Source organism: Mus caroli, chromosome 14 (genome assembly GCF_900094665.2).
Source record: "Mus caroli chromosome 14, CAROLI_EIJ_v1.1, whole genome shotgun sequence".
Lineage (NCBI taxonomy): Eukaryota > Metazoa > Chordata > Mammalia > Rodentia > Muridae > Mus > Mus caroli.
In genome coordinates this window covers 51,399,456-51,426,911 of record NC_034583.1, presented here as the reverse complement: position 1 = coordinate 51,426,911, position 27,456 = coordinate 51,399,456, and the positions used below count along the sequence as shown (strand labels likewise).

Below are 27,456 nucleotides of genomic sequence, written 5' to 3'. Positions count from 1 at the left end.
AAGGCTTTGGGTTTTTTGAAGTTAAATTTGAAGGTGCAGTTTGCTTTGGCATTCCCTCAGCTCCAGATGTATTAACTACTGTGCTTGCAGAGGCCAGGACTAAGATTGTACTATGAAACTTACTGAGTAGTTTTCATAAATTATTATCAAATGAGAGATTTTTAGATTTTTGTATTCTGCTTAGTTAAAAAAAAAACAACAACAACAAAGCGTAGTTACCACGAGGGGCTGGTACGTTGATGCTGTTGCTGCCAAACAAACTCAGGCGAATCCCTAACGTAGCAGGTGTGGAGAGGATGACGTGTGGCTTTGATGAATGTTGGAAAGGAGCTTCTGCAGCCTTGACTGTACTGGGTCTGTGAAGGCGCACACGTGCCTTTGTAAATGTTCATTCTCGGTCTCATGAACCAGGTGATGAGTGCTGAAATGTAGCAGAGCTGAAGAATAGAACTCAATATCACTTCTGTGAACAAGTTGGAATTGTCATGTTACTGTGTAATTGGTTTGCTTTTAAGATGAACAATAAATTAAATAAAATAAAACATTGTCTTGTTTTTTATCTATTTACTATATATACCATTTCTGTACTATAAGAAGTCATACCTAATTTTTTTGGGTACTTTATGAAGTAACATGATAGTTTTGCTGTGTTAGTGTCAGTCTCTTGGACATTGGAACTTGACTCTAATACTGGGAGCTTGTTTTTTTTTTAAAAGAAAAGCAAAATCTTATTTATTACACCAAATAGTTGTGTCAGAAAATAGGTAGAACTAAAACAATTCTAGAAATATAAAAACTATAACTTGTGAGGCATTAAATATTTCAAATTATCAGTACATTAAACTTTTGAACATTTTTCATTGTGATAAACCTCTTTTAACTGTGTAGCTATAAGCAGGTTAATTAAAATTTTTCAGATAAAACATTTGGGATAGATAAGCTAGGTGAGAAAGACATCTTGAAATCAAAGTTATAACAAGTGGAGTTTGTTAAAAATAATCAATGTTCAGCTTTAAAATAATCTCATAAAGGAACTTTAATCTTGAAAGAGTAAGGCAAATTTGTTTTTCCCCCCGTTTTTTTTTCATACCAGGGCCACAGCCGTCTCTGGGAGTTAGTTTTGGAACGCCATTCGGCTCAGGTATTGGCACTGGCTTGCAATCAAGTGGCTTAGGTTCTTCAAACCTTGGAGGTACACTTTCCATTTTTTCCTATTTCATTTGGACTGGATGGTAGCCTGTAACCCATTTCTAAGAGGATCTGCTGCTATTTGGGAAGTTAAGGTTCCATCTGGCAAAAAAGGATTCCCCAAACATGATCACTGTTCCTAGCATTCGCTTCAGCTTAAAGTCATGCTGTCCTCTGTGGGAAGTAGATAGAAGCACTACAACGAAGTGGCAGCGAGTTTTGTGTGTTCTGGTCAACGTGCTGAAATGTAAACTTGAGAATTACTTAGATTAAATCAAATTAGTCTTAATTGAACTTTTAAAGATTAGTTCTAATATAACTTTGGAATCCAATCTACTACATCATATAGATATTCCTGATAGTTAACTTTTTTTTTTTTACCTGAGAGTGACCACTTTAAGCAGGATTTTATTGTAAATTAAACAGCTTGACGTTTGTCATTTTGATGCACTCTTGGCATGTTTGACTGTATATATACATAAGCAATTCAGATTATTCTAATTGTTTCATAAACTAGTAAAGTAAGTCTATAAAGACATTAATTATAAATGTTTTCATTCACAATTCTTTTTGAATAATTGAGAGTTTATTATATTTTGACAAAGGTATTAGAGGGTAATGATGGTTCCTGTATTTTTACTAAAATATAAAGAGAGGCTATAAGCTACCACAGTTCTTTATTACAAACTGTTCTACATTGAGAATTTTAGAACTATGAGAGGTAGCATAATCCCTCTTGACTATAATCCACTTTCTATCATGTTTTTGATAGGCAGTGATAGTTCACTGCCGACTTAAGTCTTTTCGTAAGCCACTGCAGAATAACAAACGGACTTTGAACTTTGCTGGAGGTACATCTTAGCTGGTTGAGTGCTACCCAGCATGCATGAAGCCTTGGTTCCATTCCTAACTGCAAATATAGGGAGTGGGAGCTTATACCTGGATTCCCAGCACACAGAAGGCAGGAGGATCAGAAGTTCTGGGTCATTCTCATCTACATGGGGAAAATAACATAAGACTAATAATAACAAAGATGTTGCAGTTTATATAGAAAATATCTGGTAAACTATATCTGAATACTTAGAATTTCTTCATGGACTTTGTATGATGAAAATATGTTTTAAGAGGAAAGACTGTTCATGTTAACATGGAGAGTAACATGGCAGAATTTACTGTTACAGAGTAGATTAAGGTAGTGGACTGTCCTGTAGTTAGTAAGGAGCAGAGAGGGCACTTATCTCAGAATATTCTAGTATTTACAGTGTCGTGAAAGTCATGCTTGTTTATGAATTTAGCCAGCCTTTCTATATTTCTGAAATGAAATAGTGCTTCAGCTAGGCATATATCTAATATTGTATACTCATTTCAGTGGTGAAAATAACCTATGTGATCTTGATTTTAATAGCCTTGTTCTTTGAAAATTGCTGCTAGGTCATAAACTAGTTTGGGTAGTTATAAATTAGTGTTTTATTTAGAATTAATTGGCTCGAGAAGTCTTATGCAGAGGAGTAAGTACCCAGAGTGCCTCAGGAAGCTGTGTTTGTGAACATTGCGTTTATTTGGCCTGTGGTGGTGGTTGGTTTTCTTGTGAGTACACTGTAATCTGTGTTTTATGTGCACTGTGTATTTTCTCTATTACCTTCCACTAGGATTTGGAACTAGCTCTGGTTTCGGATGCGGTACCACAGGGGCCTCCACATTTGGATTTGGAACAACAGATAAACCCTCAGGAAGTCTTAGTGCAGGTTTGTGTGCTTCTGCCTGAATTCCAGGCAGATGAAAAAGTGAAACCGTTCAACTGAACATTACACACGTTCTTACTCTCAGTAACCCTCAGGGTCCCTAACGCACCTCCTCCTCTGTGGAAGCATGTATTGTATGCCTGCCTTACTGTGGTGGCTGTATGTACTGAGACTTTTTGACTTAAAAACAGTTAACTAGAGATTCATTTGAATCCTAGTGACTGACTTTATGGTTTAAGGCTTTTCCTCCTACCCCATTAATCCAGTAGTTATATTTGGGTGGTTTGTTTTTCATCCAGGAGAACTTTTTATGTGTGTTTTGTACTGGGTGTGGGAACGAGGGTTTTTACCCATGTTGAGCAAGCACTCTACCACTGAGCTGTTTCTCCAGCTTACTTTTCACTTGTCACTTTGAACCATGGTCTCACTGAGTGCCCAGGCTGGCCTTTCACTTGTGTTCCTGCCTCAGCTGGATATTGTAGCTGAAACCGTAGGCCTGTACCGCCAGGCAGCCCAACATAAAATACATCTCAATCCAAACAGTTGTTAGTACCTCTGATTTTAAGGGGTAGGGTCACTTATGAATAATGATTAGCTTGGCTCTGTGTTCATTTTTAAGTAGGTATAATCTACTTCTAGTAGAAAACCCAGAATTTTGTTTACCTTTCCACTTATTTTATATGTGTAAATACTGACTTTCCTGATGTGTAATATGTAAGAATAAATAATATATCTAAAATAGTGGTATGACACTGTTCAAGAAATGTGTTCAAATGTAGGAAATTCCACTTACTTTAGTAGTATTTAAAGTCAATAGTGCCAGTGGAGTAAGATTTGTAATCAGTAGTATCAGGACTAGAATCAAAATACTGTTGTCAGGTAACCAGGCATCCAGAACACTTGCTCTTAATTATAAATACTCTTATTATACACATTGTTTGCATTCTCTTGAACATTGAGGTGGGTTGAGGTTTTCTTGGAAGGCTTGGGATTTAAGGGCAGGCCCAGATGCCTTGAGTGTGTTTCCTAAAATGTTTTTGGTGAGTCTGAGTAAGAAGACACTGACATAATATGTAGGTAATGTAATTTTATTCTCATATATAATTATATACAGAATAATACACAATTGTATGTGCACATAAAACATGTTACAATACAGACAAGAAAGTTTCTGGTAGCTTGAATTTTCCTGTATATTTTAGTTATCTATGCTAGCTTCCTCTGTCTTTCAAGACACTCTTTAGCTGTTAGCTAAATTATTTTTCTTTAAAGCTCCTTGTTAGAAATTCAAGGGCTATAGGCATTTTCTACTCTTACAAATTGTGTATTCACAGATAGAAATTCCCACTCATCCCTGTTTTTTATATTTGTTTTTGTGACTTAACTTCTCATTTGAATATTTTCTTCCCTGAACATAAGGCTTTGGCAGCTCAAGTACGTCTGGGTTTAACTTCAGCAATCCTGGCATCACGGCATCAGCTGGTTTGACATTTGGGGTATCCAATCCTGCATCTGCGGGGTTTGGAACAGGAGGACAACTCCTTCAATTGAAGAGACCTCCAGCTGGAAACAAAAGAGGAAAGAGATAAACATACGGGTCAATGTGTTGGCCGTGCTTAGCTGGCGCCGCTCATTCTATGATTCTATTTTTCTAACGATGTAGTAATTGAACTGCATCTCGGGAGATTTATAACGTTTTGATATTCCTCACTCTGGAACTTGAACTTTGTTTACCTTACCAAACATCTTTCTTGTGAATTCAGAATCCAGTCGCAGTTTTGGTTGCTATTATTTTTGATTCTCCATGTAAGAAATGTTGTGATTAAATTACCAATTGATAGTGGTGGGTGAAAAAAATCCATCAACCTACGCCTATGATTTATCCTAGTACTAAGCAGTGTTTCTGTTGCTGAGGTTTATGCTGTGATTACATGCACATTGGTTTCTTATGCAGATGGTATCAACTCTAGGGCCTGTGCTAGAAGTAGTTTGTTCCTTAACAAGGCCTTTTGAACTGTGCTGCAGGGCATCTTGTGGATATGTATGTAATTATATAGAGAGTAATGCACACAATGTGTGCACATAAAATATATATTTACACACCTACAACTCCTGCCTCAGACTGTTATCCTTTTTAGTGTATTTAGTTATTCACTCTTTATGATTTAGATCCTTAGTGCTTATAAAAGGAGTAAGGGTGCCTGGTCACTTCATTTGTTTATTAAACAGAAGTGATTCTTGATATAAGTGTTGAATCCATTCAACTTCATTGACCCCACTCTTCTGTTTTTATTTATACCTTGACCCTTAGGAGCTACTTCAACTGAGGGATGCTCTAAGGCTCATCAAACAGATTTTAGAAACCTTTACTACCCTATATATATTCTCATGCTACCATTATGAGAATCTTTTTTTGTAAAGGAGATGGACTTTTAGGAGTGTATGTGAACTCCAGACTGATGTTCTGGGGCAAAGAGCTACTAAGCCAAATTGAATCTATGCAGGTGGAGGATGCAATGTTAATTCAGTAACAACTTGCTTAGCTGTTTCAATACAGAATTATTCTTATAGGGCTATTGAGGAACCAAATGAAGTGGCTTCTGAGCCTCATAATGTGCTGAGTCTTAATCTGGACTAGAGAAACTACATTTTCGGGAAAATCTTTGTACCCACTATAAACGTGCTGGTTTGAAGAGTGAGTGGAGCCCCAATGAGTGCTCAGAGGTGTGTCAGGTTGTCTGTGTGACCTCTGTCTGTGCTGCCGATCTTGGTGTTGAGTGAGTAAACACCACTGTGAGGAGAATTAATTGCCTTAGGACTGTGACAGCGTGAAAGTAGTTTTCAGGTGGAATGAACACATGGAATTGCACGGAAATAGTTTAATTTTTTTACATAGAAGGTTTTGTATATACTGTTCACCAGTGAATACTTTCAGGATCATTTTCACCAAGGCACCTTTTTTTTTATTCAAAACAGGTCTGGTGTACATACATACATACATACATACATACATATTTTAGTATAATGTTACTTGGGTTTGATTATAAAAGTATTGTTGGTCTGTTTTATTTATCTGCATATAACAGTTATTGGCATTCCTGAATTCAATATTTGCATCTTGACGCATTAAAATAAGGAGAGTTATTTGTCTCTGAGCACTAAACATTTGTATATTTTTGTAATTCTGCAACCCTTAGTCCAGACTATGGGGGAGGATGGGAAAAAAGTGTGCTTTGGCGTTTTAAATTACCATCAGAGTTACATATACAATTACAAAAATACTGCTTTGTTCGTTTTTTAAGTACATTGTATTATGCTGCAAATATCTGAGTATTTATATTCCTCTGGGTTATTTTTCCTTTATATACATTTTCATATGTTGAGCCACTGAGACTGTAGCGTCCATTTGTGGGAGGAGTCCGAGTGCTGTCCTTGTCTCCTTTGTCTTCGCCTTGTCTATTGTGGAAATAATAAAATTTGTTAGTTGCTTTGAATCTTTGTAGGTCTCAGCAGTTGTACATACTTAATTTTATTACTGCTTCTTATTCTCTTTAATTGACTTTTAGTGTTGCCTACACTTGTAAGTTGTAGTCTTGTTCTCTTTTGTTTTTAACAAAAGGCTAAAGACAATGTAGCAAATTCTGACTGGGCAGGTGGTTATGCTGGTAAATCTGAGTAAATGCTGGATAGGTGTGGTTGCCCTCCTGATTGCAGTGGCCAGAGTCAGAGAAGGGATTCCCAGAGCTAGCTGCCTAGACTAGCCACACCAGCAAGCGCCAGGTTTGACCAAGAGAACCCTGCCTTAATGAATATGGTGGGAGAGCATTCAAGAATGAGTCCCAGCCGGGCGGTGGTGGCTCACACCTTTAATCCCAGCACTCAGGAGGCAGAGGCAAGGTGGATTTCTGAGTTCGAGGCCAGCCTGGTCTACAAAGTGAGTTCCAGGACAGCCAGGGCTATACAGAGAAACCCTGTCTCGAAACCCCCCCCCCCAAAAAAAACAAGAATGAGTCCCAACAACAGCCTCCCTCGTCCCCCCGTCACACATGCACACACGCATACATGCACAAATGGAAAGGGGAGGGTAATAGGTTCTTTGTCACTTGGTTTTTTTCTTCTGAAAATTATGACATTAAGCATCATCACTAAGTTGATAGATATTGAGTTAAAAGCAGAGACTCCTTCAGCTTAGTCTCAGTCCTGCCCTGCCCACGCGTGCACGCTAACGGTGTTGGATCTGTCTTGGCAGACTGTTCTAAAAATGTCCTTTCTGTGTGTATGAATGGTGGCTTTACTTTCTTTTTTCTTCTTTTAAATGCTCATTTTATTGGTTTCTCTTCCCTTTTAAATAAGCAAGTTGCCAACACCACCACCACCAAAATCCCAAACCTAAGTATTGTGTGATTTTGATTTCCTCCCCTTTGTAGTATATTATCTATCTCTTGCCTTGTCAGCTCATAGAGATTGCCATTTGCACACTCTTTCCTTCCCCATACCCCGATTGCTATCCAGGTGTCTGTTCAGCTGTTTCTTGTTGATGGGTTCAATTCTGTAGAAGTTGTGGTGAGTATCCTTGTACATGTCACGGTAGAAGGCCCTGAGAAGTTACCTGGAAACATCTGCAGTTAAGCAATCTATTAAACACGTTTGATCTCACCGATTAAAATATATCACTCAGGATTACTGTAGGTGGGGGCAGGGGAACAGAAATATAAGAGGCCCTGTTCAGCTGAATGGCCCTCAGCCTTTAGGCCGTTTTCTGCTGGGCTAGTGTATGGGTACGTAAAACTGCTTCCTGGTTCTCTTCCCTTGGTCTCCTGTACCATTCACCACTTTTGCCTTCCCCACATGGGTGGATTTTGAGGGTTCAAGGCATCGGGAGTAGCTATATGCCTGGTGCCAATGAGCCATTTAATTTATATGGGATTTGCCCTCCTTGGGATCTGGGACAGAGCTCCTGAATGTACACCCAAGCCCATGAAGCAGGCCAGGGGACCCCACTCATCAGATTGGTAAGAACCCAGAATGATTTGGTTTGGGTTCCAATTACCCACTCCATTGAATAGAAGAGAAGAACAATTGTCTAAGAGTCGTAAAGCTGTTTAACCTGGCTTAAAAGTAAACAAAAGGACAAAAACCAGCTCTGCAGTGAACTCTGAGCATTGGGCAAGGGTAGGGAATCATAACCAATTAAGTGACTCATATACCATGAACTGGGTGGACAGTAGTATAGCCTACACCTTTAGACCACATTACAAAGAATTTCCAGAAGGTAGACATTCAGGAAGCAGACAGTGAATACCAGACTTTCCCAGAAAACAGCTTTTTGTGAAACATTGCTGTATATTTGGGTGAGGTGGGTCCATGAAGGTCACTGGACAAAGAGATAATAAGGTGTTTGAGTGTGCCACGGCCAGTTTCCTTACATCAGTTGGTGAAAGGACACTGTCTTCTCAGTATGTGCTGGCTAAAAGCCTGCTTGGAAAAGAACTATAAAATCATGATGGTTTTAGGGTAATGTCTTCTAATGTAGACCAGAGCCTAAACCTCAGAAGAAACCTGTTTTACCTGAGGAGCCAGAAGTCTCTGTACCATGTGTACAGTTATACCCCACCACGGCTCCCTGTGCCACCAGCACATGCTGGGGAGCCCTGACACCGCTACTCTTTCCAGTGCCAGCAGGCCCATTAGCTGCAGAACCATCACTTGGAACAGTCCTCTCAGAAATTTAAGTCCCTACACCCTGGTGGGGAAGAACAAAGAAAGCCAAATCTCTGCCCCTTGAACATAATAGATGAACCATTCTGTAAGGTTTGAAGACCCCTCTGTTTTGACCAGTAGGGACAGGACCCAGAAGGCCAGTGTACCTTAATTTATTGATCCTTTTCTGCCACTGACTTCTTACATTGGAAAAAAATCACCTCTTCATACAAGAAAAACAAAACCTCTTGGGACTTAATTGATTTAATCCAATCTATTATCCAAATCCAAGTTGGGTATCACATGGGCAGATTGTTGAACACACCACACCACACCACACCACACCCCCGCTGATTCTGGTTATCTCAGAATGGGTAAGGGACTGTGCCCCTAGATGACATCCAAAGTTTGTTTTCCGAGGAAGTCCCATTGGGACCAGAGTAATGATGGGGTGTGTGGTTGGAGAAGCTCAGGTGATAAACTGGAGATTCTTTTAATCAAAAAAGGAGGTAGAAAGGCCCTAAATAATGGGGGAAATCTCATGCTTCAGGGGTGTGTGGAGAGCCTGAACTGATACAAGGAACTGAAGTGTGAAGCAGATCAAAGGTTAAAAAGAAACAAATTTGGCTGGCTGCTACACTGATAGAATGTTCAGGGCACCCATGGACAGTGTTCCACCAGATTAGGGCTGTGGCCACTAAGAAGCCTAATAGGACCACTTTGCCCAGAGGTGAAATTGGTTCAGAACCAGTGTGCATTTTGCCATAGAAAGGGCATTAGAAAATGAACACCCACAGAAGGCAGAGAATGCCTGCTTAGGTGTCAGGTAAGGAGGAAGACTGGATGCTTCAAGTGATAGCAGCCTAGACATTGAAAGAGACACCAGAAAAGTGAGACTGTAGGCTTAGCAGCCATTAAAAAAAAAAAAAAATGAGGAAGAGTAGACCCATTCCATTAGGCCTGTAAGAGCATATAGTCAGAAGGATGCTGCTAATGCTGGCCAGTTGACCTTACATGAACACTGGTTGTGATGTAATCCATGAAGGACACTACCGATCATGGGAGCTATAGACAGCTTTTCCTCATCTCCAGCTGTTGGGGCCTGGGAAGCCATGATGTTATCCATGAGTTTCTATGCCATCCCGGTTGTACAGTGCCTCTGTTGGGTTGACCTGGGAAAGCTGCAAGCTCAAATAACTAACTCCTCAGGTCCAGAAAACCTAAACTGACCCCTACTGTCCCATGGGAAAAGGAATGATGACTATTTGGCTTGGCTGAGAAGCCACAAGGGCCTGAGCTTCTCGAAGTTCTTGGTTTACTGGTTGAAATTAAACAATCAGTGCTGGTAAAATACTCCAGTGGTCACAGAATTAAGACAAGCAGTAGCCCACTCACCAGAAAGCAGTATCCCTTTCCAGCCACAGGTTGGAGCTTTAAAATACCTTTTAAAAAGGAGAATTTTCTGGTCTCATCAAACAGCCTGGGATATACCTCTCTTGCCGGGCCAGAAACAATAGGACTGATGTTTATAGTCCAGCACAGGATTTAGGGGCAGTAAATCACAGTAACTTTGCATCAGCTGTCCCCAGTCCTCAACACCTGTCAGGGCTTGCTTCTGCTGAGGCTGTTTTCTTTAGATCTAAAGAACCAGTTTCTAGGTTCACACCCCCATTCGGCAGCCTATTTTTGTCTTTCAATGGTAAAGTCCTAAAAATAGTGACAAAAGTTAATTAACTTGGACCAGATTGCCCCAGATTTAAATTTTTCTTTACCATTTTTGGCACTGTGTTATTTGATCAGCATAACTTTACACTGCTCCAATATGTAGATGATTTATTCCTGGTGGGAGCCACCAAAGAAGACTGTAGGAGACATACACACTCTATCTTACTATGGAGAACTGGTTATAAACTCTATAGTAAAAAGCCCCAATCTGACTAGATATTCTGGTCTTTAATCTTAGCACTTGGGAAGCAGAGGCAAGGGGATCAAACTGAGTCTAAGGTCTATCTGGTCTACATAGTAAATTCTAGGTCAGCCAGAGCTACATAGACCCTGTCTCAAAACAATCTCTTCCCCACCTTCACAAAACTGCCAAGAAAGGGTTAAATATCTCAGGTTCCATTTGTCACAGGGGTGGCTCCAAAGTCCTGAGAGGAAGCAGGCAGGCCTTTTGCTCTGTTCAGTTCTGCATACCCTCTTCAGATTTGAGAGTTTCTTGGGAGACTGGTGTCTATTTGGGTTCCAAATTTCACTGTTCTGGAAAAAACAGAATGGAAGCCACAGAGTGGGAAGAAAGCCCTCATTGTGGGAAAAAGACCAACAGAAAACTTTGAAGAAATCAGTTAGGTCTTTACCGGCTTCAGACTCCCAGGCATAATCTTTTTATATGAGTCGGATGTTGGGATCTTGGCATTACCCATAGCTTGTCTTTTTAAACAGCTGGGCTCTATGGCTTTAGGCTGGCCACCTACCTGCATCCGCTTGGTGCTACAATACTCTTGGTAATAGAGGTTGACAAGCTCATTGTAAGGATTTAACTGTTGACACCATATATACAGTGTTAATTTTGATGGGTTACAAAGGCCAATATTGGGTCACAAATGCTAGTATGGCCAGCTGTGAGGCAATCCTGTGTGAAAGCTCACACATCATCTACAAGTAATTCCAAATCTTAAACCCTGCAGCGTTATGCCAGGCTTGCCAGATTGTGATTACATTGAAGGCAGGACAGATCTAACAGACAAACCTAAAGATCCCGATGTACCATATCTTACTGATGGCAGTAGTTTTATAGAACAGCTTGCTGTGTATTCTGATGACCCTCAATTCTACCACTGAGGCAAATCCTCTGCCCAAGGGGACGCACAAAAAGCAGAACTCAGAGCTTCAGCAGGAGTGCAGTGGCTGGCAGTGGGATGAATGTGAACATATTTACAACTCTCAAGTGTATTTGTACTATGCTCTGTGAGCATGGAGCCCTATGTAAAGAAGAGGGACTGATCAATTCAGAAGGGAAAGACATAAATATGGCAAAGAAACCATAGAATTCTTAGATGCTGTATAGCCTCTAAGAAAATTGGCTGCCTTGCAGTTTTGAGGACACCTGAAAGGAAATGCCAACAACTTTTGGGGGCAACTGCAGAATAGACAGAAAGGTGAAAACTACCAGCTTCCAAAGGAAGGGCAGAGCTGGCAATTGCTACAGCCACAGTATCTCCAGGCCACTAGGTAGATAGCTAGGCTTAAGACTGAAAGTGAGGACTGTCTCCCCAGCAAGTGGTAGACATTTCAAAGATGAATATAGCCATCCCTGTGGCCACTGCCTCTGCCTTTGTCACACAGTTCCATCAGGGACCTCATGTCAGCTGGATGGCTCTGGAAAGTAAGATTGACACTTATATGATACTTACATTCCTGCTTCCATGTATAGCTTGACTAACTGGCCAACAGAGTGGCACCTATGCCTAGGCTAACCCATGATGGGCTGAGGGCAATAGAATGCTGGAGGAGCCCTGTTTGGGACTTTGGTTGTTGAGTTTCCAGAGCTGCCCTAAGCTAGGGGCTACAGATTCGGGCTTGTCTTTGTATGTGCATCCTCAGGTTACATATGTGAAGCCCTTATAGAAAGGGCATTTGAAGTAATATGGCTTCTAAAAGAAATCATTTCTGGGTTTGGGATTCATGTTGCTTACACTGGGGCAGACACTGGGTCAGCATTTGTGGCAGAGATAGTACATACAGTTGGTAGCTGGAGGGCTAAAAGTCCTCTGGAAACTACACAAGCCATATCTTCTGTGGAGCTCTTGGAAGGTGGGGTCTGTGAACTAGACAGTAAAATTACAGATAAACTATGGTGAAAGTCTCACCCAACAATTGCTTTGTTAAAAATCAGATCTACTTTTCCCCACCCCCCACCCCCACACACCCTGAGACAGGGTTTCTCTGTATAGCCCTGACTGTCCTGGAACTTACTCTGTAGACCAGGCTGGCCTCAAACTCAGAAGTCCACCTGCCTCTGCCTTCCAAGTCCTGGGATTAAAGGCATGTTCCGCCACCACCACCCAGCTAAAAATCAGATCTAATTGCGTTGCCAAGCCCTTGCATTTACCTCTTCCAGTCCTCCTACTTTGGGCCTTTGCTACAGGCTTTAGATAGCTGTCCCAGGAGGTGGGACTGCCAAGCAGGGTTTTCTGTTTATGAAATCTTTTATGGGCATCCTCTCCTTGTCCGAGAAATACAGGGGAACTTAAAAGGATTTGGCAATATCACTTTAAGGCAACAGATGCAGAGGCTCTGTTCCACCCTGGTTCATTTATCACAATGGTTTCCTGTAAGCCTAACTACAAACACACTCCTTTAAACCAGGAGATGCAGTCTGCAGGAAAGAATGGAATATCCAGGTCCTGAAGCCTTTACAGAGAGGTCGACTCACTGTTATTTTATCCACTCCCACTGCAGTAAAGACTGCCAAGATGACTCCCAGGACTTGTCATAGCAAAGAGAATCCAGCCTCCAATACCTGGGAATGTGTTCTTGACCCAGCGACACCGTGCAAGCTGACCATCCGCAGGAATCCAGCTACACCATCAAAGAGCTTGAAGAGATAAAGAGACACGGCTAGACCAGAGAACGACAGCATTGCTTCAGTCTCTAGCAGCCAACTGACCTATTCATGAGCCATTGGTGGAACAAGCAAACTGCTGCTCTCTTTACTGACTCATGAATGAATTACCAACCCCTTGCTTTTTTTTTTTTTTTTTTTACAAAGCTCTTCTGATGCTCCTGCTTTGGGCCTGTGCTACAGGAGCAGACCGGACCAGTGGCTAGAGGTCCCTGAAAACCACCTCTTACCTTTTTTGCCCCAGATGCATGGTTATTATCTGTTGCTATTAATTTGGCTCTCTTGTCATGGTCAGAGACCTGGCTGATAAAAGTTATTTTAAGAATTTTATAATACACTTATGGTTTGTTTCCATTCTGATTCCTTGTCAGCTTGCCATACTGTAAAAACATTACTATCAAACTATATCTCTCCTTAATCTCCAAGATATGCTAATACCATAATATAAAACAGTTCAGTTAGTTACATGATCTTTTAAAATCTCAACACTTAGATATCCAAGTGTCATTTTAAAAATCCAACTCTTCTTCAAGATTCCAAAATCTCTCAAGTTAAATAAAAAATAAATTACATACTTTTTATTCCAAGAGAGAAGATCCCAGGCATAAATCTACCATAATTAAGAAAAACCAAGCCTGTAGCCATGGCTCAGCGATTAAGAGAGCCAACCACTCTCCCAAAGGTCTGGGGTTCAAATCCCAACTACTACTTGACAGCTTACAGCTGTCCAAACTGTAACTTTGGAGGCTGGAGAGATGGCTCAGACTGCTCTGAGCACTGACTGCTCTTCCAGAGGTCCTGAGTTCAATTCCCAGCAACCACATGGTGGCTCACAACCATCTGTAATGGAATCTGATGCCCTCTTGTGGTGTGTCTAAAGACAGCTGCAGTGTACTCATATACCTCACATAAATAAATAATTCCTTTTAAAAAAAAGATTAAAATGTTACATTAAAAAAATCCAGCACTGTCACTCTAAATCTTGTAGCTCAATGACTGACATCTTGGACTTGTGATCTTCTGAGCTCCAAAGGGCTTGGGCAACTCCACTTCTCTGGTGTCATCCATATTACACAGAGCTTGTCTCCTAGGGTCAGGCCAACTCCATTCCATACCTGCTACTATCCTTGATGGACACAGTACATGTGTGCTATCCCATGGTCTTGGCAACTCCCATTTTGCTGGGGTCTCCAGTGCAACAGAGGCTGCACCTTCACCAATATCTTCTGGCCTCAGCTGCTCTCCATACTATCTGGCAATCTCCTACATATTATCAAGTTCTGCTTCTAGCTTGAGACATAGTCTTAGTCCTCCTCTGTGTGGTGACCCTGAGTAAACACTTAGAAGGTTTTGCCTCAGGAATGCATGTCTCTTACTAATCACACCCCATCTTTCAGCTATGGCTGAATTGTCCAATGCTAATTGTCCCAGTAAGCAAAGGCTTCATTGCTGTGCTGCTATGCTAGTCTCTTATGAATCACAGCAGATTCTTCAGTCTCAGCTGACTAGAAACCATAGATTCTTCATTCAGATACATCACATAAACAGCCTTGGTTGAGTCTTGGCTTCTCTGAGACATCACAAGCCAGACTTCTGCCATCTGCATTTCTCTACACACTCTTACCTTCCAAGAGTTCCAAACACGTCCACAAGTCCGTCCCTAAAACAGCATGGTCAAGTCTGTCACAGTGATACTCCAGACTCCCGATATCAATTTTTATCTTCGTATGCTTTCTATTGCTATGATAAATACCATTACCGAAACAACTGTATGAGGAGAAGGTTTATTTGTCTCACACATCCCAATTCTACTCTGTCATTGAGAGAAGCCAGGGCAGGAACCTTGGAGGAAAGCTGCCCTCTGGCTTGCTCACAATAGCCTGCTTGCTCAGCTTGCTTTCTTATACAATCAAGCACTATTTGCCTTGGGTGGCGCCACCGCAGTGGCCTAGGCCCTTATGACCATGAGTTTACAAAATGCCCCACCGACATGCACATGGGCCAATCAGAGGACATTTCTCAGTTGAGATTTCTTCTTCCCAGGTTACTCTACTTTGTGTCAAGTTGACAAAAACCTAAGCAGCACGCTCTTCTGTTCTTTCCAACTCTAACAAACACATTTCCGTTCGTGTTTTATGTGCACTTTTTCTTAAGTTTTAATTTCTATTTTGTTCTCTGTGAATGGGTACTTTACTTGTATATACATGTCTGTATACTGCTTTTAAGACTGATGCCCTCAAAGATCAGGAAAGGCTGATAGATCCTCTGGAACTGGAGTTACAGATAGACTGTGAGCTCTCATGTGAATGCTGGGAATTAAACCTGGGTCCTCAGTAAGAGCAGCCAGTGTTTCTTCATGCTGAGTCATCTCTCCAACGCCATGATCTTCTCTCCCCCTGCCCCCCGCACCCCCCCCCCCGCACCCCCCCCCCCCGCTCTCTCTTCTCTTCTCCAATCCCACTGAGTCTACTTATTGCTGCCAGAATGCACATGGTTGTAGAGCCATGCACTACTGGACAGCCTCTCAGGGACTATCCCACAAGAAACCAGATTTCTCCAAGCAGTTTTTCAGCCGAAGCTGGGACGTCATGAGCCCTTACCCATCGTGCTGAAATTTTGGCTGGTTTGTTCCCATGCCGCTCTTGTACATGAGCAACAGCCTCTGGGAGGTCAGAAGCATAGGTTGAAGAGGCAGATATTTCTATTGTTTGCTATAAAGAAAGTAGTCTCCATTTTTTTTTTCTTTTCTGAAATGATCATTTTTTAGTCCCATCTTTACACTGAAAGAAATGGAAATGGCTCTTAAGATTAAACTGTAGCTTTGTTGGTCTCCCCGGTCAGTCATGCTTTCCTTTGCATGCTTCCTGTTCTCGTTGTTTTTGACTTTGTGAGCATCTTGGTTTCTAGGGATTCACTGATCTTTCCTCACATGGCTTAAATAGGGCGTAAAGCTGCTTTGTTAAGCGACTCAAATGTAGTATTCTAAACAAAAGGGACTATTTCCTTTTTACATCATCGCTCAGGCAGTCAGAGTCGATGTGGCTGCTTGGTGGAGCTGGATCGCAGGCCGCTCTCTGGCAGTCCTGTGAGTCCTTGTGGAATTTCTTCTGAACAGTGGAGTAAATGAGCCTTCCAGCTTGCAGGCCACTCAATATGGAGGCAAATCACCATGGGGAGGGTACACCTTTCTACGTAAGATTACAATCTGAAAGTGGCTTACATCACTGCTGCATGCCACATTGACCAGAAACTGGTCACACAGCTGCAAGGGGGGCTTGTGGTGTTTCCTTTGATACGTGTCAGACTCAGCCAGAATCCTGCCAGGAAAACAGAAGGGTATTTGCTGAGGGGCTGTGGATGCAACCCAGGGCCACAAATCCCTGGGCTTGCTTGTCTCCCTTCTGACAGCTACCAGTCTTGGTGCACCATATGTGTGCCTGAACCCGGTGGATGCCAGAAGAGGGCATTAGATCCCAGGAATGGAAGATACAAGACTATTGTGAGCTCATGGACACCAAACTTGGGTCCCCTGAAAGAATAGTAAGTGCTCTGAAGTGCAGAGTGGCTCCTGTGTGTGTGTGTGTGTGTGTGTGTGTGTGTGTGTTCTTGTTGTTGTTTTGGTTTTTGGTTTTTGATGATGCTCTAGAATTCATGATTCTCTACTTTTAAATTCCCTCTCAGAAAACAATGAGTGTAGTTAATTAGTGGGCCTGTTATAAGGTAACCAAGAACTTGGTGATTAATTCTTCAATGGTTGAAAAGATAAGGAACTGTCTAAAATGGTATCCCCTGGCCACTAGAGGCTACGGAATACTTCAAATGTGGCAAGTTCATCTAGGAATAGAATTTATAATTACACTTATCTATAATATTAAACATTCAACTGTGTTTAGAACAACTTGGGTTTAGGAACCTGCATTTTCTTTTTTTTTGAGATAATTTAGATGTAAAATTTACATTGGATTTATTGTGAAAAATAATGCAATCTTCCTATTGATGCCATGTGTATTATTTGTTATAGCTGAATGCAGGGCCCTATGCATGTTAGATAAGTGTCAAGCCACATCCCAGACCCTTAATGTAATTAATATAACTTTTAAAAATATGTAAGCTTGCTTTGTATCTCTGACAAACTGCCTCTAGCCATGGTCATAAGCCCACACATGGCTTACATACTTCAAAGAGGAAGAAATTCCAGGTATTTCACTCACCTCCTTTAAACTTCTTTTAAACTTTTAAATTTTTAAGTTATTTACATTTACTTTATGTGCATTGGTGTTTTGCCTGCATATATGTCTATGCAAGAGTGTCAGAACTTGAAGTTACAGACAGTTGTAAGTTGTCATGTGGGTGCTGGGATTTGAACTTGGGTCTTCTGGAAGGGCAGTCGGTGTCTTAACTGCTGAGCCATCTCTCCCGTCCTGCCTTAAATGAACTATTAACACAGCATCCAGTCTGGAATCCTGCTTTCATTGCTCAGAGTTCATACAGTTATCTCTTCAGAATGCAAGGATGATCATGCGAAGCCCATCCTTGTGACTACACATTATTCCATACTGTGACTTCTCGCACACAGCCGCCCTCACAATCTGGCCTTTACTCCATTTAGCAGACCTTCCTTCTGGACCTCTCACTCAAAGGCCCTTCCAAGCCCTGGGCCCTTTGACAGTTTCAGTTCATAATTCACAACACAGATGGTTCCTTTCATCTGGGAGAAACATTGGCTTGGATGCTTTCTTCTCTTTATCCTTCCTTAGATCCTACAGCAGACAGTGAAACCACCTCACCCTAGTGGATGGTAGACATCTACTGCATTCATTTCTGTTCTGTTGCTGTGGCCAAGGCAACTTACAGAAAGAAGGCTTTACTTGGTCTGTCAGCTCCAGGGGATGAGTCTCCATCCTTGTGAGAGGCGTGGCAGCAGACAGGCATGGTAGCTAGAGCCAGTAAGCTGAGAGCTCAGATCTTGAACCACAAGCATGCAATGGAAAGGGTGAACTGGAAATGGTGCAAGTATTTAAATTCTTAAAGCCCACCTCTGGCAATGTACTTCCTTCAACAAGGCCATGCCTCTTATACCTCCTCAAACTGTGCCACCAACTGGGAACCAGATATTCAAATACAGGAGACTATGGGGGACATCTCCTTCAAACTACATCTACCATGCTGTTCTTTCTATTGTTTGGTCATACACTTATCTCCCATGTTAGACTGTAAGCTCTGGGGTCTTATCTTGCTATTTATTTGGGTTTGGGTTTATATCATCAATACTTAAAACATGGGATTCAATTCTAGGAATATTTCTTAATTGGTAGTTGATGCAGTGGGAAGAGTTAGTTCTGCAGTCTCCTGCTGAGCCCCTTCTACACAGGTGTTCAACTGTGTGGCTAGGGTTGGATATTATTACTGCCACTGAGCAGTGTTGCTTTTAGGCCAGTTAATGAGCATACTTGTACCTCCTCAGTAAAAAAGGAGGCAGTGCTCGGCTTATATAGTGAACATTTGGGTAAGTTAGCACAAGTGAGGTATGTAACTGTATGCTGTGTGCAAGGCCAGAACGCAATAAAGAATAGCTTATTACTATCACAGCAGTCTAAACTATTTCTCTCTTTCCCTCAGGCCAAAAGTCACATGTTTTAAGTGGATTTCGCAAACCTAGTGTTACGGAAACTAATGAACTGGGAAGAAAAATCCAGTTCTGAGCAGTCACTGAAATCAACATGTATCTGCTTTGCAAGGAACACCTGACCCTCATTTTGTGAGCCGTTATTTAAGAAGAGTAATATGAGGCATAGACTGAGTTTGGTCAAGATGTTTAGAAGAGGGAAAAACTTGGCCACAATGTTTAGAATAAACGAATAGATCATGTGCTAGATCCTGGGATTGGAAAGTTGGGAAAAATCACAGATGAAGGAGTCACTATTGATACAAAATAAAATGGACCAACTAGGGTAAACTGATATTTATCATTTTAATGGTGCCACTGTTGAAATCGTGTTGAGATAAGATTCACCCTTGTCTGATTGAAGTTTACAATTCAGTAGTTTTTTATTGTATTTAGTGGCCACTCAAATTCCATCGCCACTGACCTTCACCCTCCATTTCTTACCACCATCACTCTAACTCCTTTGGCTATATGTTCTGTACTTCTCTGTGTTTTCCTGTTCTGAATATTTCATACAGACGTGACTGGATCCTTTTAACTGGCCCGTGATTTCAAGGATATTTGATATCACTATGTCATCCCTTTCCTCGATAAATAAATCTGACTGTATGGCTCTGTCACACCAGCCTTCAGTCAGCAAACATGTTGGTTCCTCTTTCAGGAGTTTCTGTGTGAACACATGATTTCGGTTGTCTTGGAGTTTGTACTAAAGTGTAGAAATTCTGGGTCTTGTGGTAACTACCTTTATTTAGTATCTTAGGGAACTGTTAGACTTTCCAAAGTGGCTGTCCATTCTCCATTCTCACCAGCACTGGATGTGTGCTCCATTTTCTCCCTATAGTCTGTCCCTGTCATCTGAGAGGGTTTGAAGTAGAAGCTCACTGTGTCTTTAGAAAGATTGTGTGTGTGTGTGTGTGTGTGTGTGCATGCGCGCGCGTGCACATACAAGTGCATATATGATCTCAGGTGCTCATGAAGGACAGAAGAGGGTGCCGGATCCCCTGGAGCGAGTCGCTCCACAAGAATGTTGGGAACTGAAGGGACTCAAGTTCTCTGGAAGAAGAGTACGTGCTCTTAACCACGGAACCATCTCGCTGGCCCTCCCCGTGGCTTTGATTTGCACACCCATGTGATTAGTCACTTTGACTATCTTCCATGTGTTTATGGACAGCAGTCACTCACTAAGCAGTGCGCTCTTAGGAACCCACCTTTCTCATGTGCCTTCTATCAGCTGACAGATGTTTGTTGACTGCCTACTTTTTGCCAGACTTGGTTTAAGTGTCGGAACATGCATCAAGCAGATATTCCTTGTGGGAGGAACATGCATTCTAGTTTGGGTACAAATGGACGGAATGAGTTAAAGACAGAGAATGTCACGTGATCCTCTCCCATGAATAATGAACTTCAGTGGCCTCTAGGTCGTAAATCCTTTCTCAGCTTTCTGTTGACTTTGCTCAGATTCATCAAAGGAATCATTGTGTATGGCAGTCTTTGTCTTGGGAGAGGTATTTCTTAAAATGATTTGAAATCAAGATCATTCCTTAAGCCATGGCCCACAGAATAGATGTAGTGATATCAAGCATGAGAACCCATGCTAATTTCATTGTCTGTCACCATTTGAGCTCTTGGGTATCCAGGTGTGCTGACAGCCAGTTCTGAAAGGTGTCTTTCTCAGGGCAGGAGTTCTTCACCATGGGCTTGCAATAGTCACTAAACCCTAAATGCTTGTTACCATTTGGGCTTTATTTTCCATTTATAGGGTACAGGCAGGCAGATTTTGCTTCCTTTCTGACTGCTGTAGGATATCAGAATGGTAAACAATCCTGGCTTTGATGTAAAAGTCAGAGAGTCTCAGTAGCCTCTAACAAGAGGGTCTGCCTGTGTTTCACAGCTTTGGAGCTAGGTGCTGCCCCTTTCTCCAGCCATGAAAGTCTTAGATGGCATCCTCTTCCTACAGAAGGGTGCTCTGTCAACAGTGAAGGCTGTTGTGTAAGTGTGGCTCATTCTTCTCACCTAGATCTGGACAACTTAACACAGCTTCCACCCCAGCACTAGCTGCTTGTACTGGTTGCTTCTTATTGCCATGACAAAACGCTCAAAAGAAACAACTCTAGGAAGGAAGATGCTATCTGACCCACAGCTTCAGAAGGTCCAGTTCGTGGTCACGTGGCCTAGGCTTGAGCAAAACATGCCAGTGGGAGTCTACAATGGAGGAGAACTGCTCACTTCAGGCCGGTAGGGACAAGACAAAGCAGCTGGGGACACTGTATCACAGGACCCCCACCCCCCACCCCCACTCCTGCAGTGAACCTTTCCTCCAACTAACTAGGCATTCCTTCTTAAGTTTCTACAGTTATAAAATTAGCACTGCCAGCTATTGTCCATGCATTAAAATAATGAGCTCATTAGGTGCATTTCCTATTTGACCCATGTTTCCTCACCTTGGACTGATTTCAGGGAGACAGCTTTTCCCCTTAGCTCTCACAAGATAACCTCAGTCAGATTCACACTTGCCTTCTGCAGCTTATCATATACGTCTACCTCTATTTACTATTTAAAAATAAATTAAAAAATAATCCTAACATGTATTTATTCAGAAGGGGTGACGTGTGTGCCACAATATGCATATGCATAAGAAGACAACCACATATTTCTGAGTTTGAGGCTAGCCTGGTCTACAGAGTGAGTTCCAGGACAGCCAGCCAGGACTACACAGAGAAACCCTGTCTCGGGAAAAAAAGAAAAGAAAAGAAAAGAAAAGGAAAGAAAAGAAAAGAAAAGAAAAGAAAGGAAAGGAAAGGAAAAGAAAAGAAAAGAGAAGAAGAAGAAGAAGAAGAAGAAGAAGAAGAAGAAGAAGAAGAAGAAGAAGAAGAAGAAGAAGAAGAAGAAGAAGAAGACAACCACATGTGGCACAAGTGGGAGTCTGCTCTGACATCTACTGCGTGAGCTCCAGGGATTGAACTTGGGTCCGCAGGCTTGGCAACAAGCTCCTATACCCACTAAACCATCTTGCTAGCCATCTCTGCCTTTATCTAATTGAAAACTGGATCTTTGCTCTGGATGAAGCTTTGGCTTAAAGGAATTTAGTGGTTGCTTTGATCTTCTATCAAGACTGTTTCAACATTCCTATCATGCGAGTGCTCACTGGCATATACCTTTACATCTGAATTCATAGCTTGGCTGTTTCTTTCCAGAGGTCAACCTTTAGGTTGCTCTTGGCTTTTGACATGCCTCTCTCACTAAGCCTAACCATATCTAGCTGTTGACCTATAAAGTCAGTCACATGGGACTCTTTTAACAATTGAGTGCAGAGAGATGCAGGGCTCAATTGTATGGCTGCTAATTGGCCACATCTCAGTGTTTGCAGAAGTGCTGGAGAAGGTGAGTGGAGTAGTCTGAACACACATTTGCCGATGACATTTACTGCCCTCTGTGGTGTGACCATCCCTCTCTTAAACAATTGCTGCATTAACATGAGATATTTCAGATCATCAAGCACAACAATAGGAAGGATGTTGAAAATATTGGGGATCTGCCAAAATGTGATGCAGAGCTGTGAGCACTTAGTCACATTTGGAAAAAATGGCACAAACTTGCTCAATTGCAGGGTGCCCACCAGGTTCCAATGTGCAAAGCCCATATTAAAATACAGCAAAGTCAAACACAGTCACAGAACAGATGAACTGAAAGGCTGTAACCCAGATAACCCAGAGGGTGCTTGGAGCAAGCTGTGGTGGAGTTAAAGAAGCCAAAGAACTGATGCCCTCTTCTGGCATGTCTGAAGAAGCTACAGTGTACTCATATACAATAAATAAATAAATAAATAAATAAATCTATCTTTAAAAAAAAAAAAAGAGGCCAAAGAACTGTGGATATTTGGAGATGGATCTGGCAGATGGAATGTCGGATAACAATGGGAAAAGAGTCCAAGGTAACGTTGTGATTTTATTTCTAGTGTTGGGCCATGAGGTGGTGGAAATCATTGGAAAATGTTGGGACTGGAGGAGGAGCAAGTGAGAGGGCTGGGGGTGTGAGCCAGCACTTTGTGTGGGCTATCCTGTGGTCTGGAAAGAGAGGCCTGCATGTGATAGTAGCATGAGAATCCCCTGGCTGGATGATCTGCAGAAGGGGTCGGTAACTCAGGAAAGGGACTCAGTCTGGGACTCCCCGACGTGAACCAGTCAGAGTGGTGGGCAGAGAGCCACAAGCACTCATGGGATGCTTGTCCAGCCAGAGAAAGATAAGAGAGCATCTCTGGCCACCTTGCAACAAGTGATTGGGTAAGTGGTGGGGAGGAAAGGCTGACTAGAGTCAGATAATGGGAAGCTGGGGAAGCCCTATGGTACCTATTACACGCTGTTCTACCCACTGATTACAAACAATAACTATACAGAACATAGAAACCAACCTGAAGATTTTGGAAAGTGTGTGACAGATCGTAGTAGGGACAGAACCTGGGACTCCATAGGGACAGTATACCATTGGTCTGTTTTTAAATTGGGGAATGAACGGTTTGCTTTTTAATATATTTTTTAAACATTTATTTTATGTATATGAGTACACTGTCACTCTTGCCAGACACACCAGAAGAGGGCATCCGATCCCATTACGAATAGTTATGAGTCACCATGTGGTTGCTGGGAATTGAACTCAGGACGTCTGGAAGAGTTGTCAGTGATCTTAACCACCGAGTCATCTCTCTAGCTGTTTTTTAAATACTTTTTTCTTTTCTTCTTAATGCTAGCGACAATTTACAGTGGCTGACCATGTGACCATGTGATTCGGATGGCTACAGTCCAATAGTAGCTTCTGAGTCTTTCTGGTCAGGGGAACCCTATATGCTGGAGTGTGTATGTTGAGTAGGGACAGAAACCTGAGGAAGGCAAGTCAGAGAAGGGAAGTTTGTAATTCTGCACATGGACCCAACACCATGTGTGCGCAGGGCAGATGCAAGCCAGGAAGCAAACACTGAGATGCCCTGCGATTAACCAGGACAAGGAACCAATGATATACAAGCATCAGTCTTTTCTAAGGGATTCAAACAAGCCCGGGGATGTGGTGTGGCACTGTCAGGGCCCAGGACACAGTACACATTTGCATGACACATTTACTGAGAGCCAAAGAAGTATCCTCAAGGGAAGATGGCCCATGATGCCAAAGAGACCCATAGAAACAACAAAACAGGAAATGCAAGTGGAGAAGGAGAAGCCATAGAGAACTAGAGGACATTAGAAATAACCGACAAGTCCCTGTGCAAACAGCAGGAACATGAATGTGCTATTGGAGCGCATGAACTCCAAGTCCAGTATGATAGATCAAATCTGAGGAACACAGAGAAAAATGATGGAAAAATATTTAGACTTTTAGGAATCTGTGGCACACTGTAAAAAAAAATCCAACATATGAGTGGTAAGTTCCTCACACAAGACCAGCCAGGTAGCTCAATGGGCAAAGACTTTGCCACCAAGCCTGATCATTTGAGTTTGGTCAGACCGGAGGCCTATATTGTCTTGTGTTATGTTGCTGTGAAGAGATACCATGACCAAGGCAGCTCTGATAATGGAAAGAGCATTTAGTTGGGGCTGGCTTACACTATCATCATGGTGGGAAACACGGTGGTGTGCTGGAGAGTTCTACATCAGGATTCACAGGCAGCAGGAAGAAGAGTGAGCCACTGGGCCCAGCTGTGGCATTTGAAATCCCAAAGTCCATCCCCAGTGATGCATCTCCTCCAACAAGGCCAAGCTTCCTAATCCCTGTCAAGTATTACCACTCTCTAAGGACTAAGCATTCAAATACAGGAGCTTATGGGGTTATTACCATACACAGTGGAAGGAGTTCTGACATGCTGTCTTCTGACATCCACACATGCAAGGTGACCCACATGGGCTCACACATACAAGTAAATATGTGTGAAAAATATAAAATGTGTATAAATCTCATACAGTGTGGGAATACATATTAAGCCAGGGACAATATTTGAAGGTCAGATGCTTGGTGAAATCAAAGCAAAAAATTAGGGAGTTGAAGTGATAACCTAACTCAAATTAAAATACAGAGGTGGATCCTCGCAGCCTACCATTGGACGGAGCACAGGGTCCCCAATGAAGGAGCTAGAGAAAGGACCAAAGGAGCTGAAGGGGTTTGCAGCCCCATAGGAGGAACAACAATATGAACTAACCAATACCCCCAGAGCTCCCAGGGACTAAATCACCAACCAAAGAGTACACATGGTAGGACTCATAGCTGCATATGTAGCAGAGGATGGCCTTGTTGGTCATCAATGGGAGGAGAGGCCCTTGGTCCTGTGAAGGCTCTATGCCCCAGTGTAGGGGAATGCCAGGGCCAGGAAGCAGGTGTGGGTGGGTTGGTGAGCAGGGGGAGGGGAGAGAGGATAGAGGGTTTTCAGAGAGGAAACAAGGAAAGGGGATAACATTTGAAATGTAAATAAAGTAAATATCTAATTTTTTAAAAAGATCCAGTGCCTATATATATCATCACTAAACTACATAAGAGCAACAGTAAGTTTTTATAGGAAGTTGGGCACAGTGATACACACCTTTCCAGCCCTCAGGAAGTAGAGACAGGAGAATCAGGAATTCAATCAAGGTCATCCTCAAATACATAGTGAGTTTGGAGCTCTTGCGGGCTGCATGAGACACTGCCTCTAAAGCCAAAAGTAGAAGAAAATCCCACCATAGAAAGATATAAATGGCGTGTATGGGAATGCAATTGGAACAGTCCCAGAGCTCTCATCAGTAACCATGCAAGGCAGTCGCACAGCCACCTTAGATACGAAAACCATATTGTGGATCCAGAATTCTGTACCCAGCAAAAACACCCTTTCAGAGAAGCCCGTAAAAAACATTTTCATGTAAAAGAATGCCACATCTTAGGAGCCATAAAGACATTCTTTCATGCTAAAGGATGATAGCAAATAGAAATTTGATCTTATTAGACTCAAAACTATACTATTGTCTGATAGAACTTAAGATCACTCAACACAAAGGACATTTAGGGATGGGCCATGAGATGTACAAAGCTAAAAGTTTCTATAATTTATGAACACTACAAAGGCATGAAAGCTTTTTAAGTATATTCTAATTGCAACAACAACTACCACCATCAACAAAACCCAAAGAGATATCATGCATACCAATATCAAATGTTAACTGTGTGGTGGTTTGACTAAGCATGTCCCTCTAGGTTCATGGATTTGAACCCTTGGTCTTCAGTTATGGCCTTGTCAGAGGAAGTATGTCTCTGAGAGATGAAAGGTTCGCACCCTCATAGACTCACACCATTTCCAGTGGCTCTCTCTGGCTCATGCCTGCTGTTTGAAGAAGTGAGCGCAAAGCTTCCTGCTCCTCATCTTGTCTCTTTGCTGTAATGGTCTCATCCTTCTGGAACTGCAAGCCAGAATAAAACCTTTTCTCCTTTTGTCACTTTGGTCATGGTATTTTATCATAGCCACAGAGAAGTAACTATACAGTGTTTAATATAGAGGACCAACTTGGGAGTGAGATAAATGCCTTGACTCTGATTATTTCTCCTGTAAGTATACATGCTACTCCTTATTGTACTGGTTACATTGTATCACTGTGCCCCACCCACAACAGAAACAAAGAAGGACTTCTTTTTGAACATGGTTTTAAAGCACTCAGCCTCTCATGGCAAGGAAGGCACAGAAAAGCAGTTGTCACCATGGCAGAGGCTCATGCAGACAGGATGCTGGCATTTGGCTGTCTGCTTTGGAGAGGAAGGAAGGTTCTGCAGGTAGGTGAAGAGTGGAGAGGTTCAGTAGAGATCAGGTGCTCTGTCCTCTTTAGAGGCTGCAGCCAGGAATCCACTAGCCCAGTGGATATGGCCAGTCATTCTTCACATTGGCTGACTTTGGCATATATGTGACAGAGTCTTGGACTCCATCAGGTCTCAGTTCTTCCATTCAGCGATGGATTGGATTGCGGGGGGGGGGGGTCAGAGAGACTGTAGAAATATAATAAATAAGGATAATATGATTACAGATTCTGAGGAATTCTTACTTCCTTATAATCATCCATTGTGAATATTTAACTACCCCATCTCCAGAAAGCAGGCTCCTGTTGACTTCATATTGCTTCCTGTTATGAAAAATTGTTATCATAGATGGGTTCCTGAGACATCAGATGAAAGGATCTCTTGGGAGGTGGCTTTGCAAACTGTGGGTGATTATAGTCATGAAAGTCAGGTTAGCAGATGGTGGCAACAGCATCCTCATTAGAAACAAAGGAGGTCTAGGAGCATGGGAAGCTCCAGGCTTCAGCCGGATCTGCATATATCTATCCACGAAACTTGTCCATGCCAGGTCCGTGCGTGCTCAGTGGGAGGCCACCAATGGGGTTCTGTAGGCATTAGGGAATGAGTACTGGCTTACCTGGAGACCTCACAGATGTTACCATGGCAAAACTGGAGTCTAGAATGTCAGACACTGCGACTGAAGTTGTTGACTCCAACAGTCGCTTGCCAAGAGGATGGATGTGTGATCTGAGCGTCTGGGC

General features: G+C 42.2%; 1 protein-coding gene across 2 annotated transcripts in view; it reads left to right on the top strand.

The window, feature by feature from the left end:
- Nup58 (nucleoporin 58) overlaps positions 1–19,534 on the top strand; it is a 46,598-nt gene extending 27,064 nt beyond the window's left edge. Inside the window, exons 13-15 of one of the 2 annotated variants that reach the window (XM_021181742.1) lie at positions 1,094–1,192; positions 2,838–2,933; positions 18,874–19,534. In XM_021181742.1, the coding sequence (XP_021037401.1) occupies positions 1,094–1,192; positions 2,838–2,933; positions 18,874–18,956 (278 nt within the window). In that variant the 3' untranslated portion in view covers positions 18,957–19,534. Of the gene's footprint in view, positions 1–1,093; positions 1,193–2,837; positions 2,934–4,349; positions 6,430–18,873 lie in introns of those variants that run through there. The other variant, XM_021181741.2, reaches the window with a different exon arrangement.
- Positions 19,535–27,456: the final 7,922 nt, after the last annotated feature.